The sequence below is a fragment of the Hippopotamus amphibius genome, chromosome 5, assembly GCF_030028045.1.
Source record: "Hippopotamus amphibius kiboko isolate mHipAmp2 chromosome 5, mHipAmp2.hap2, whole genome shotgun sequence".
Taxonomy (NCBI): domain Eukaryota; kingdom Metazoa; phylum Chordata; class Mammalia; order Artiodactyla; family Hippopotamidae; genus Hippopotamus; species Hippopotamus amphibius.
In genome coordinates, this window is record NC_080190.1 from 153,636,444 (window position 1) to 153,651,732 (window position 15,289).

At 43.1% G+C, this 15,289-nt stretch overlaps 1 protein-coding gene across 1 annotated transcript in view; it reads right to left on the bottom strand.

Moving 5' to 3' along the window:
* Window positions 1-203: 203 nt before the first annotated feature.
* The window catches only part of EXT1 (exostosin glycosyltransferase 1), a 277,662-nt gene continuing 262,576 nt past the window's right edge, over window positions 204-15,289 (bottom strand). Inside the window, exons 8-11 of the mRNA XM_057734204.1 lie at window positions 11,765-11,854; window positions 6,512-6,672; window positions 4,202-4,373; window positions 204-549 (exon numbers count right to left, since the gene is read on the bottom strand). Of these exons, the coding sequence (XP_057590187.1) occupies window positions 364-549; window positions 4,202-4,373; window positions 6,512-6,672; window positions 11,765-11,854 (609 nt within the window). The 3' untranslated portion in view covers window positions 204-363. The remainder of the gene's footprint in view (window positions 550-4,201; window positions 4,374-6,511; window positions 6,673-11,764; window positions 11,855-15,289) is intronic.

The following is a 15,289-nucleotide window of genomic DNA, read 5'->3' on the forward strand; positions in this document are numbered from 1 at the left end:
TGATTAAAGAAAGAACTCTGGTTTTTAATAGTTTTGATCATTAAAAAAGTTTAAACCTGCATAGCAATCATTTCAAAAATAATTATTTAATGTTCCATAATTAAACTGTACACAACCTAGTCTTGGGACATAGAAGCCAGTGAGGTGAGTCTGGAGCAGTCCTGTGCAGTCCCACGAGTCAGGAGTAGAGGTTCCATTGGCCTCTTTATTTTCCTTTGTTTGTCACTTTGTTCATCTCAGTTTATTTGGACGCTTGGCACAATCTAGCCCCGCTGCTGAGCGGATCTGCACCGGGAGGAGAGAGCCGCTGACCCCATCCTCCTCCGGCCCTTCTCGCTCCCCTCCCCCACTTGGCCGGGTTCCTCAGAGTCGCTCAATGTCTCGGTATTTCTTCCGCAGAATAGACACCTGGTCTTTAAAGAGGACGGGGTCGAGCCTCATCTGAGAGTGGATCAGCGGCATGTAGCCAAACCAGCTGGCAAATGTATTCATGCAGCTCTGTCGCTGGGCAAAGTGGTCGGGGTCTGCCCAGCGGGATGCCCGAGAGGTCTGGGGAGAGGGAGAGAAACAAGGACGACGATGAGACAGGTGCTAGGTGAGACGCATGCCCGGCTGAAAACGAAGTCAGGTTCGCGGGCCCGAGGCAGGACTCGGGGTCCGGCCTGGCCACCACGCCGCCCCATCCACGTGCCTGGTGAAGATGCAAGCATGGGATCTGGATTTTCAGCCTCGCGGGAAGATTTTCCCAAGACCTGCCACGTTTCCCAATGTCCCAAACATGCAAAGACCCATGGGGACTGACACATTCTCTGGCCCGTGAAGGACCTCCCAGCTGAACCTCAACTGCTGTCTTTGCACTGGGAGCAAATACAATGACTGATAATGGGATTATGGTTTCAAGGATAACTTTCTAAAACCCTCCTGTTAATTTGGTTGATTCTGGGTAAGTAGGAAGATGGCTGCCATCTCTTTAGCTCGCCATGTTGACTCTAAGGTGGGTTAAATACTTTTAGACCATTTAAATGACTGACACTGATTTAAAAGAAAGCCTGAAATGACTTGAGTGCTGAAATTTAAATAGACCAGCTAAGCATGTCTTTAAAATCTTGTTTTTATGAAACGAGGAAAAGGTGGGCTGCCCAATTATGTTGGAAAAAAACACAAACTCATTTATGTCAACAGGCAACTGTTTAATGATGTATATATATGTATGTGTATATATGTATGTGTGTGTGTGTGTGTGTGTGTGTGTGTGTGTAATGTGTTTGTATCCTCATGCATTGTTAGCAGATACTTTCACAGGAAGGTACATTTTGCTGGGACAATCACTCAGAGTCACTTTAAAACCGCAAGTGTCAATATGCTTGAAAGTAACCATCGAAGGTTAACACAAATGTCAAGTTACCTTGGAGCAGCAGAACAACAAACAAAACACTACTTGTAAAGTGTTTTCATGAGCTCATTTGAGCCTCGCAGCAACCTGGTCAAGTTATCTACTCAAGTAATAACATCTCCACTGTACAGGTGAGGAAGCAGGTTCAAGGAAGTTAAAATTGTTTGTTCAAGGCTAGAAAGGGGCAGAACTCAGGTTTCATTCTGTACCATTTGTACTAGAGGAACTCTGCTTGGTAAATTAGAGAGAGTATCAAATTAAGCTGACCAGTTGAGTCCATATCAGAGCCAACAGTCCCAAAGGTACCTCCATTTTGCTCCTAATTTGGGATGAGCTTGCAGGCCATTTATGATTGGCCTGCTCATTCCCAAAGGGCCAGACCCCCTGCATCCGGGAAAGTGCTCACATACACAAATGGAAACACTGTCAAGAGCCTAAGCTCATTCTTATTCTCTTACAGATGAAAAAAAAAAAAAAAAAAGTCCAGGTGAACCATTCAAGTCTTTTTTTGCCTCTTGATTTTAACATTTTGGGTCAGCCAACATAGTAGAGAAGATATATTTTCTGTGTTATATAAGCATAATTTTAGAGCGTGAAATCCATTTACTTCACCAGTCACACAAACATTCAATAAACTAGTGTATATGATGGGAAGAAGGGGCCAAATACAGCACTTATCTAGCTAGATATGTCTAGTTAGACCTTAGACTAAATTTAGATTTGTTCCAAAAGATGTGTAACGTCACTAGAAATATGGGTTTGGTAGAATTAGGGAAACCTATGAAAAGGGTAAAAAACCAACCCCTAAGAAACCATATGTTATTAGAGTTCCACCCCTAATTTATGTATAACCTCAGGGAAGTCCAGAGGACTCTCTGAGCGAACAATATTAAAGGAATGGTGTATCCTTAAATGAGATATTAAACATGAATATGCATGGATGCTCAATACATTTTGCTTGAATTTGAAAAGTCTTTCAGTCTTAAAAATGACAAATTCTTGTAAATCCTCTTGCCTGTCCTTTTAGTAGTTAGAGGGAAATAACAGAATTTTCCACTAGACTCTTCGCTTTGTCCACTATCTAGTACCTAGAACAATGCCTGATAACCTGTACATATTTGGTAAATATTAAATGATTAAATTTTATAAACTTAAAATCCTATAAATTTTTTGCTCTTACTTAATTCAGTGAATGAAAAACCATCAAATGTGTTAAAAAGAGACCTGGTTACATTTTCCTCTGCAAAAGCTAGATTTATATGTGATTTTCAATAACTGTTAGAACAAGGTACATGGAAAACCCCCCAAATTGAACTGATATAACGACATAAGTATGTCCTTTTAGGTTGACTCAAATCCTGCTGGATCCTCCATGATTTAACTTGCGTAGATCTAAATGGTCTTACAGAGTTTGCTTTCTCATATAACTGGGCTCTGTCCAAGATGAATAAAAGGACCCTGGGATGTAGAAGAGTAAATAGTGGAAGAAACAGAGCCCAGGATTCAACTCCAAGTTGCTGTCTCTAATCCTGGGTGACTTCTGGCAATATGCTTAAATTCTCTGGATCCTAGTTTTCTTACTTGTAAAAAGAGAAAGTTGGATTATATTTCCCCGAAAGTATCTTTAGTACTAATCATTTACGACACAACACTGCATTTTACTTTGATAAAAGCTTTCATACATCTGACCTCAATGCTGTGAGGTAGATTTCACCATTTCCAATTTAGAGATGAGACAGTTGAGTTTCAGAAGGCAATTGACTTGCCTACAGCTACTAAATGCTGGCTCGAACACTGAAAATCAAATATTGCCTCATCTGCCTCCACAATGCTCATCCAACTCAAGAACAACCACTAGAAGGCTGTGTTGAGAGTATTATTAGCTATTCATTAAACACCTACAATAAACTTGCATAAATTCTCTGTAGGTCTTTAATGCTGGAGAAAAGAGGTCTTTCTTATGCTACCTTGTAGGTCACATGAGAGCTTTTATTTTTTATTTAATTTTCTTTGAAGTATAAATATTGTGTTAGTTTCAGGTATATAGCAAAGTGATTCAGCTATACATATATATATCTATTCTTCTTTAGATTCTTCTCCATTATAGATTATTACAAGATACTGAGTACAGTTCCCTGTGCTATACCGTAGGTCCTTGTTGTTTTATATATAGTAGTGTGTATCTGTTAATCCTAAACTCCTAATTTCTCTCTCCCCCCACCCAATATCCCCTTTGGTAACCATAAGTTTGTTTTCTATGTCTGTGAGTTTATTTCTGTTTTGTAAATAAGTTCTTTTGTATCATTTCTTAAAGATTTGACATATAAGCGACATCATATATTTGTCTTTCTCTGTCTGACTTATTCCACTTAGTATGATAATCTCTAGGTCCATCCCTCTTGCTACAAATGGCATTATTTCATTCGTTTTGATGGCTGAGTAATATTCCATTGCATATATATATGTCTCACATCTTCTTTATCCACTTATCTATGGATGGACACTTAGGCTGCTTCCATGTTTCTGGATATATGCCCAGGAATGGGCTTGCTGGATCATATGGTAACTCTAATTTTAGTCTTTTAAGGAGTTTCCATACTTTTCTTCACAGTGGCTGCACCAATTTAGATAGCTTTTATACTCTTGACATAAAGATACCCTTGACTTACATCTTCCCCATTACCCACGTGCCAACTATACACTCCCTCAGAGCTTTTGGATGTGGTTTGTTTCCTGATACCGTCTCATTATGCCTCAGACTGAGCCACCAGTGAGCACAGCAAGGGAGGGGAGTTCTCTTTCTCTTACCTGTCCCATCATTGTCTCCTTATACTGCTTCTTCTGGGTCACTTTGATTGGAGGCAATTTTGTCACAGCAGACACCAGGAAATTCATGAGTATGTCCTCACAGTTGGCCAATTGGTCCACCATGTTCTTCAGGCTGGCTGGCAGGTAATGGGTGTAAAGGTAGTGATAATATCTGTACAAACCAAAGACAGGTTTCAGCAGGGGCCATCACTGTATAATAATAGGTGGTCTTCTTTGAGAGAAAACACATACTCATTCTTTGAATTCCTGCACATATCATGGTTGATGATGATGGTGACAATTGTCATTTATGTGGTACATACTATACACCAGGTAATGTTCTAAAGTGCTTTACAAGAAATGCCTCATCTAATCCTTATAAGAAACCTATGATGTAGGTACTATTATTATCCCTGTTTTACAGACAAGGGAACAAGGTACAGAGATACACAGAGATGCAGATACTGCTCGCCCAGCCTAACTTTAATATCAGGCTGGTTGGTTAGAAACTGCATAATTAGATGGCCAGAGAAGTTACTTACACATGATCCACAAATTATTACAAGCTGCTTTACAATTTTAATTATTGGTTTAATCAGAAGTGTATTCAGTAATACCCCATAACTCTGAGTTCTACAATATAACCATTCCATTTTTTTTTTTTGACCTATACGCCTGTATTTCAACACTGTCAGAGCAAAAACCCAATCAATCTGGCGGTCAATCATTATGGAGAATTCACAATTAATTTGAATTATTTCTCACTCTACTATTTTTTTTTTTTGAGGAACATATAGTATATATTTATAGGAAAAATCATCTGAATGAATTTGATTCACTGAGTGGTGGTGGCAGGAAGAAAGAGGTGGAATCTTGAGATCAAGATTCAGTCACCCTAATGCTTATACCTTGTGCATTTCCAACTCCATCCTTGAGATGACCGGATTCTCTATTTTTTACTAAAAAAAGACCAGGTTAAGATTGGTGTGTTCACCTTACTAAGGAGGGGATTTCAAGAATGACTGAGTCAGGAACATTAGCTTTCTACACTCACGAATTTGGCCATCTTACCTGAGTCCCCTGGCTTTAAAGACCAAATCTATGCAAGCATCTCTTAAATTTATACCTCCATCCCTGACCTTTTTCAACATACTCTTTTAAATGTCCCGACATGCCCAAGACTGAACTCCTGTATTTTCCCCAATACCTATTCCATCTATACATTTTCCCAATTCTGTTGATGGCTTACTGTATACTTCTAGCTCTTCAGGTCAAAAAACCTGAGAGTCATCAAACTCTGTATCCAGTCTGTCAGGACATTATGCTGGAGCATCTTCAAAATATGCCCACAATCTCATCACTACTGCCCACTTCCTGATCGAGGCTCCACCATCTCTTGCCTAGATAATGTCAGTTACCTCGTAATAGGTCTCCCTGGTCCTCCCCTGACCCCCTTATAGTCTAACCTCACTACAGCATTCATAGTGGACACCCAGAACATAAGAAAGACTACTCTGCTCTCACCCCTGCACCGGCTCCCCATGTCACCTAAAACATAGTCAAGTCCTCATGATGGACAGCAGGGTCCTGCCTCTGGGCTCCCATGACCTCTCTCACCTGCTTGCCCCTCACTCCACTCTGGTCACATCGGGCTTCTGGATATTCCTCTAGCATCCTGCCTCAGGGCATCTTTTCACACTGCTCCCTACACTAGAGCACTCTTCCTACAGGTATTCTCCTGGGTGACTTCCTTCCTCCTTTCAAGTCTCCGCTCAAATCTCATCGGCTCAATGAGGATCACCCTACACCCCCCAACCTGCCCTTTCTCCACCTCTGCCCTGCTCTGCTTTGTCCTTTTGCTATATAACTTATCTCCTAACATATTACAGAATCATTATGTATATTGCGTCTCCCCTTGTTAGAATACAAAACCTGCACGGGCAGATAGTTTTTTTCCTATTTTACTCAGTCGGTAAATCCCAAGCACCTAGAACAGTGCTGGGAGGTACTCAAGTAAGAGTTTACTTTGTTGTTCTTCTACACGTTCAGTTACTCAATACGTCCTGAGTGCATCTCCACACCTCAGGCTCACTGAAGATGGTGCTCTACCATCATTTCTAAAGATGCAATAAGCCAAGAGGTTTCACTGGTTTCAAAGATACATGTTGGCCACATCAACAAAAGTGAAACGGGGCTTTTTCATACTAATTTCCATGAAGGTTGTTAACAAGATTTGGCCCAAGCTCTCGTTTCTGCGGCCACCAGAAACTAATATAAGCAGCGACAGAAGAGGATGTCCAAACTCCTCACTTGTGGTAAATAGCAGCTCCCGTCAACACCATGGAGTAGTCGTTCGTCCACTTGGACGTGTACCCCCACCGCTCCTTAGAGTTATCCCAGAAATGGCTGCGCGCAGGGTACCCCACAATCCTCTCGGGGAAGCTCTGCCACACGGTGAAGGCAAAATCCACCTGCAGGCAGAATACAAGCCAAACAAGCAATCAGCAGCATTAACAAATGTCAACAAAACATTACCTTCCCCCTGCTAACTTGTAATGCGAAATCCTGGGGCTGTTGCGAAACATTAAGTCCATGTATTCATCAGCAAATTAAACTGACTGCTTGACATTTTGCCCCATAATTATGCACATTTTAATGTTTTCTGTTAAAGAAACTTCAGAGTAGTGTGGAAAGAAGGGAAAAAACAAAACAAAACATTGGTGGATATGTCCTTCAGAAATCCAGTCTATTCAAGCTAAAAAGTCAAAAAATCAGCTGATTTCCCCTCAGCCCCAAAGGACATGCGACCACTGACTGATGGCACGCATAAACGCATCTGTTTTATAAACAGGAGTGGATTTTCGGTATACATCTAGACTATGAATATACAGCATACATCAGCAGCAGCACACAGCAAAGCCACAGTGACTAAAATCAAAGCAACCACTTACGAGCCAGAGAAAATGTGTTTAAAAAGCACATAAGTTCTAACAGGAATACAATGCAGATATCATCAAGAATGTTAATTCAGGTCTCTCAGGTGTGAAGATGCTCAGTGCGAGGGAAATTTAAAAAACGCATCCACAGTGAAAAATCACTAGGAGTAAGTGGGGACAAGGCCAAAATTATTTTAAAGGAAATGCAGTGAAATGACTTCCTAGTGCTCAAAATAACCCAAAGCAGGCACTTCTGAACTTGCTACAAAGCTAACATTTGTAATTAGCAAATAGTGTGTTTTCAAATGTGTAGACTCACTTCTGACTTTCTATGATTATTTGATGAATGATAAATAAAACAATATACAGAAAGTAAAAGCAAAACAAAACAACCCCCCCCAAAACCCAGTAACAGCAAACAATCTTATAATGCTCACAACTGTGTAATGTTTATAATGCGATAAGGCATGGTTATAAGTACTTGCATGTTTTAACTCATTTCATCTTCACAATAACCTTGTGAAGTAGGTAATTTTAGAGCCTCCATTTTACAGAGAGGGAAGCTAAGGATATGGAGGTTTAAATAATTTTTCTAGTAAGTGGCACAGCCAAGATCTGAACCCAAGCCATCTGGTTTCAGATTTTGTGTGTACTGTTATCATAGCTTCCCTTCTAGCTCTGTTGCCTCAGTGTTGAAAACAATTTATCTTATACACGTTACACATCTACCCAACCACCTTTGCTTTATCTCTTCTTGATAAGTAATGCAAATGGAAATTTCCTTTATTCCACAGATATTTCAAGTCTTGGCCCTGTCATGGTGGCTGGGGGGCTGAGTGATGCTGGCAGGTCCAGTTCCTGATCTCCCAGGGGTTCAAAAGCAGAGCAAATAACTGTTCACAATAGCCCAAAGGTGGAAACAACAGAAATGCCATCAACTCATCAATATATGAAACAAATATGGTATATCCAGTCAATGGAATATTACTCAGCTATAGAAAGGATGAAATACTGATGCGTGCTACCACATGGATGGACCTTGAAAACATTATGTTGAGTGGAAGAAGCCACATACAAAAGGCCCCATATTGTGTGATTCCATTTATATAAAGTGTCCAGAATAAGCAAACCCGTAGAGACAGAACACAGATTGGCAGTTCCAAAGGATAAGGAGTGACTGATTAATGAATATGGGGCTTCCTTTTTGGGTAATGAAAATGTTTCATTTCAATGAGGTAGAGGTAATACGTGTACAACACTGTGAAGGTACTAAATGTCACTGAATTGTACACTTGAAGATGGTTCATTTTATGCTAGGTGAATTTTACCTCAATTACAAGACAGAGTAAAGAAGCCTAGATGAGTATTTCCCAAGCTTTCACCACATGCGTTACCATCATTGCTCATTTTGCCACATTCCCACCCCGCAGTCAAGGACTTAGTTAATATTTTTCTTTAAAATGCATTTTTTTTTAAGCCTCATCGTAGGTAAACATGTCAGTGAAATCCTAGCTTTGAGAAACACTGGCCTTGGTGATCTGTAAGGGTCCTTTTATCTCTGAATTCTTGGGGCTTAGAAGACACTGTTTTTGTAAACAGCCATGAATTTAAACTTTTATGAAGATTTAGTTTGGTGCCCTGACTCAAGATAAGAAAGCCTTAACAATATAGCTTGTTCCCCCAAGCTATAATATCGGGATATGGGGAACGTAGCATGTTGGAACATACATTAAGAAAGCATGGTGGGGCAAGGGGCACCTCAAAGTTAAAAGACAGCAGGGGAAAGGACAGTATTTGCCAGAAAATTGAAACCAGGTCAAGATAACCTGCACATCGTCACTGGCGCTCAATACTAATGGCGCCAACTGATGGGACAGTACATTATGCAGCCTGTCGTCAAAGAATCAGCCTGGCTGTCAGCACTCTTTGGGGTTTTCCATTATCCTTTGAAAAGGAGACACATACCCTGGCAACTACTATAGAACCCGATGGGGTGTTTTCAGCACATGAATTCCTTACTATCTCAAACCCGTTTCAAGTCATTTCAAAGCAACTCAAAAGTAAATTCCGATAAAACTATGATTCTTGTGATAGTTCTGCTTTCACGCAGCTCATTAACACATCAAAGGAGGCAAAGGTCAGCTTATGGCCTCTTCTCTTAAAAAACCAACATCTGTTTTCCTTTGAGAATCTGCAGCAACCCAGATAAATGTAAATAACTATAAACCAACTCTGTCTAATACACTTTATAGGACACTGTTTAAGAATCTATCTTTGATACTACAGAGAGGCATTTAAACAAGCTAAGAATCCTTAGAGAGGAAATAAAATGGACCAACATCTATCCACCTAAAAAAGAGACAAGAGAACTCCTTGTGCTCCACCGTGTTAGGCAGCAGGACCGCTCCACTGATCAGCCAGAAAAGTAAACCAGACGGCCAGCCTCTGAAATTTACCTCTCATGTTCAACCCACGCTGACTTCTAATTGCTCCACACATAACACATGTTCTTCCCAGCACGCACTGAGAGGCTGGCATTGCTATTCTTTGAAAAGAAATTCACCAGCCCATGGATACATCACAGCAGCTGAAAGTTATTTCACCGTGGGACCGAGAGAAACAAATCCTAGTGAGAGATCAATTGCCTTGTGCCCAGGGGAAGATGAGAGGTGAGTCAATACTTCAGGTCACAGGGTAATGGTTTAGGTACATGCTGTAGTCTTGACTGTACGTTCCACCTTGGCAACGTGCTGCCTTTCCGCTGTCTGCCCTCCAAGACGCCGCTCTCTGCTCTTCTTGTCATGCCCTGCGCCTGAGACAGTGCAACGCTATGGACGGCACAACCTCGTCCTCCTTGCCGGCTGGCGGCTGATTGGGTTAGGTCAATGGGAGTTGCTGGCAGGACAATGGAGGTGGGACAGAGAGAGGGCAGTACTTCTCTCCTGCTCCCCTCCCCCCTCCAGCTTTCACACCAGAGTTCTGGCAGGTGCCACGTCCCTCCATGACCATAGCTCTGGTAGGGCAGCCTCTCCTTCCCAAGTCCCCCCTTTCCTTCCTTCACTCCTTCAGGCCTAGAAGTGGGAGCTTCTTCCTGCTCTTGCCACACCCCAGGTGCCTCTCCATTTCCTCTGGGGTCCTTTCACCCCACCCACCTCCCTAAATCGTCCTAAATCCCTTCATTTGAATCACTTGACTTGAATTCTATTTGCTTCCAGGACTCTGGCGGCTACAGGCAGGAACTGTGTAATCAAAGTACGGGGCACGGGGACCAGAACAAAGACATCCCTCAAATAAATACTTGTTGAATACATGTGCTCTGGGGATGCCAGCTTCCTTTGCAGGAAGCAGGAGAAAAATGCAAGCTGGAGTGTCCCGTTCCCTGTATTCCATTGCTGTCATCCCCTCTGAACATTAAGCATCTTCCCCCCGTGCCCCCTCTTTCTCTTGCCGACTCACACATGACACAATTGGCTGTGTGTTCACACTTTCATCCACGCAGCAGGCATCCCTCCAGCATCACTCATTCACCAAGTATTTATAGAGCTTGGGCTACATGGAAAGCATTCGACCAAGGTGAGGCCCAGGACATTTTGTCCCGGGGTGATTTTGGTTGTCCTTACACAGAACGTCTGCTCGACTCCATTTGATGGAAATTGGAAGCATCCATGGAATGTGAAGAGACACAGAGACCGCCAGCCCAAGTTAACATGAGTCCTGGCTATGCGGGTAGCAGGTCGTTAGAAGCAGACTGGCGTCCAGGAAAATGCCTGCTGGTAAGTGTCGATGTTTAAATTGAAAAGAAAATGATTGTGAATAAAAAGTAATAAAAGAAGAGGTAGGGGATGAGTAGCTAAGTCTCCACGCTTTTTTTTAGCAGCTACCATGAATAATGTATTTGCGATCTACTACATTTGTGTGTAACTGTCTTCGGTCCCCTCTACGGTTTTAAGTGAGGTTTCAGGGATCAATATTCATTCAAGTTGTAAAAATTGGTTTTCTAGCATATCTATCTTTCCTCTTCTCTCCCTCCCCCTCACACATTGCTTTGCGTAATCTTATTTTTGGCACAAATACCTGAACATCTGAAATAGCAGGGATCTCCATCTCGGCCTTCAAGTGAAACCGTTTGCTCTTGTGTGGGTGAAAGAAAGGCGCACTTCTAACCAAGATAGAAAAGCTGCCTTTAGAACCCAGAATAGTGTTCCCCAACAGAGGCAACACACGCCCGCCCGCACAGGCGTCGGGAGAACCGGGAAAAACGGGCTCTGGACAGCATGGATTCAAGAAAATGCTAAACAGGTACCCCCACCTACCTCCCCTGGGTCCCTCTGCACACCTGCCCGCACCTGAGCTGCTTAAAAACAAAAGAAAGAAAAAAAAAATAGAGGAGGGCAGGCAGGAGGGGAGCCAATTAGCAGAGGAAACAAAGGGGAAAATGCCCTTATCGGGGTGCCAGGTGGCAGGCCAAGGTGCTCACAGGAACTGGGTTGATTCAAACCGACTCTGCAGGAGGTTCTGAAAAATGTTTTGGGCTTGGCCAAGGCAAAGGCAAAAGAGGCACCAGTACCTTGGGTTTTGAGGTGGCTGCCCGCAGAGCCCGCTGCCCCTCCTCAGCGAGGCTGCTTACCTCAGTGGTTGAAAGCACGGTGTCCTCATCAAGGCTGAGCACGGCGTCTGTGATGATGTTGTCATAGGGCAGAAAACGGCTGCTCATAACCTGGGGGACGGGGGAAAGCAGGCAGGAGGGACGCAATCAGGGAAAAGAGAGGTCAATGGAGAGTCTCGTTTTCAGGAAAATTTCCCCCATCCTCATCTTCACCAAGGACGCTCCACCACCACGTTGCCCCCCAACATAGACGGCTTCCATTTCCCATCAGTGCAGACCCATCTGGTTCCACCATTACTGGGCACCTACTGGGTACAGACACCTTGCTAGTTGAAGGGAGTACAGAGGTAAGTACGATACACTCTCTGTCTTGGAGGAGTTCATAGTCTGCAGGGAGACCAAGATGACCAAGAGACCAAGATGAAGACGATCGGTCCTCGCCTGATACGAGAAATGCCGGGAGACCAGAGGATGCAGCAAGCAGCTGCTTGGAAGAGCAACGAAGTCCTCATAGAAGTCACACTGAAGCAGGACCTTGATGGCCAGGAATCCACCGGGGACGAATAGAAATGAGGCCTAACAGACAGAGTGCTCAGTAGATGCAAAGGCACAGAGCGGGAAGCAGCACTGTAAGGCCAGGAAAGGGTGGGTGGAGGAAGCAGTGATTCCAAGCGTGGGGCGCACACCACTGGAAGGCCGGGTCATTTCAGGAGGTGTGCAGACAAACATTTAAAAATTCGACTTCTTATTTATCTCAGCTCAGAGAAGCAAAAATATACACACCTATATATTAGTAACTATAGCAACAAAAGGTAGCACTAGTATTATTCAAAAGTAACTTCATTAAAGTGAAAAGTAAGCTGATTTAAAGAAAAATATTAAACAACAGAACACATGGTCCATGAATTCAGGAAAACTGTGGAGGCAGTATATGAATAAAGTTTGGGCAGCTCCAGGATAAGGCATGGTGAGGTGCGTGTATGTGTGTGGCGAGCGTTTGGGGGATGAATGGAGTGAATCAGTTGAAAAATTGAGACTGAAGAGCCTGCCCTCTGACAGTCCCGGCTTGAAGTTTCCGCAGAATATCTAATGAGAATGATGATATAAGAATAACTAACATTTTTGTCAACATTTACTGTGTGTCAGAATGTTTCAAGTTCTTTATGTACATGATCTCATTTCACCTTTATAACAACCCCATTTTATAGGTGAGAAAACTAAGGTACAGAAAGGTTGTGTCTTGCTCAAGAAGGACCCACCAGCATCCTATCCCAGATGGTACGATTCTATAGAGCACCTCAGCCCTACGCTAGACCTGTTTTGGGGTTGAAAGGACCTCCAAAGTGAATGTGGGGCACACATGGCAATCTCACATTCACCACTTCCTCTGGAAGGTATGTGAACTATTATGCCATCCTCTCTCAATTCATACCCAGATACCGAGAGAGAAGACACTTGCCGTCAACGTGCAAGGCACCAAGGCCAGGGAATGAAGCAGTTGCATGCTGGAGGCAACGGGAAAAGGGAGGCACTTAGCCTGGCTGCCAAGCGTACGCTCTCCACAAATCTGAGAACCCCCTCACGCCCCACCCCCCCCAAAGAAGCCCAAGCTATATTTACATCAAGAAGCCAGCTCATCCACAAGCCTCATCTCAGATTTGGTTTACGTGCCTGTGGAGCTACTGGAGGGCTCGCGACATTAAAGGATGGAAAATGCCCACTAGAACCCATCTGTGGGAACTCAAGGGATATATCTACAGCATAAATTGGCTCCAGGCTCTGCTCCTACACATCTGTTAACTGGGTCAAGTGTTTTTTTTCTTTCTCGGGCTTCCAAAATAAAACAAAATAAAATACAAAAGCGATCAGCAACCCCGTATGCACAGGGCTCAGAAATCTCAGCCTGAAGCAATTCTCCTGACACTGTTTACATGTCCACTGACTAAAGCAGAAGCCATTAGCTGCCAGCTTAGCGATGCCCTGACCTTTCCCTTGTTAAGCCTACAGGGGAGAGCTGCAGAGACAAGGCCTATACATTCAAATTAGAATTTCCCAGCCACAGAAACAAACACATCAATTTTAAATTCAAGGCTAGACATGGAAATTTAAAATGGGGAATGAGGAGGACATATGACTTCTTTCCCTGCTATGGGCCCAACCACTGGGTTTAAAAGGATCCGTTTCCTTCTTCTGAACCTGCTGCATCAACAAGAGTTAAGAGCCCATAAGTCAGCCACTTCCAAATTCTAGCGTAGAAACTAGAGGCTGTCTTTCAAATACCTTGCCTCAGCTACGTTCCAAAAGTTCAGTGGATGAGCAGGAAAGGAGCCAATGTACTTGCATCCTGAGGGAGCTGGGTTTTCCTTGTTAGCTCATTTAAGAAATATTTAGCTATATGTAACAGCCCAAACGCTTCTAGAATGAACAGACACAACTAGGAAATGACCAAGGCTCAAGAAGTTCCCTGTCTGGTAGGGGAGATAAGAAATGTGCATAAGTCATGATACAAAGCACAGCAAGAGTTGACACTTATCAAGCACCTACCATGTGCAGCCACACTCCTAAGCAGCAATACATGTACACGTATAGGATCAAACCATTTGATCCTTTTAGTTAACCTGTTAGGTGTTAATGATTTCTTCCATTCATTGAAGGCGGGATTGAGGCACACAGAGTTCAATAACTTGCCTTAGGTCACACAAAAGGAAGTCAGACCCCAGAGCCCATAACAGAAACCATCCCTTTACAATGCCTGCCCACCCCACCCCCCAGAGAGAGGCTGATATTTATTGAATCCTGAATGTATAACAGGTACAGGGCTGAGCACCTGTAATGCAGTATCTCATGTATTTCTCAAAAGAGGCCCAAGTCGTAGCCCAGGTGCCCTAGAATACACAGTCTAAAGCAAGACTTAAGTGCAAATGCTTTACTAGACGGTACAGTCCCAGGGCAGTGAGAGTGACGGGAAAGGAACCACGTGAGCTACTGGAGTCAGTGGCCAAGGTGAAGGCTAGGACTCGACAGATGGCCAGAAGCCCAGACATAAATATGGCTGGGGGAACGGAAAGTATCTTATAAGACAACATCTGGTAGAGCCTACAAGAAAGGCACTACTATTGTCACCATCATCTTAGAAATAAAGAAACCGGGACTACTAGCTGGCAGTGAGAATATGAAAGCAATCAATGAGCATAAAAATGCAGTCCTAACCATAGGAGTCCAAATGTCACCCAGTCAGTCAGTGAGAATGGATCCTGTTTGAATATCCTGACATATTCAAAGAAAGACTTATCTAGTCATCCACGGAAGCATAAAAAGCAAAGAACTGCCAAGTTCAAAGTGAAGAGCCCCCATCTGAGCACTATTCAGGGCCTCAGGCATTGGAATTGGGGAGAGAGATATATGGAGTTGTAGGCAGGGGACGTTTCTGTGCCAGTTCCTTTTGTGAAACCACACCTACTGGTGGGATGGTCACATAAAGGTAAGACCGATGTCATGAGGCATGTGATTATTCTAATCCCTCCCTTTCCTCGTTAAATGCTTACC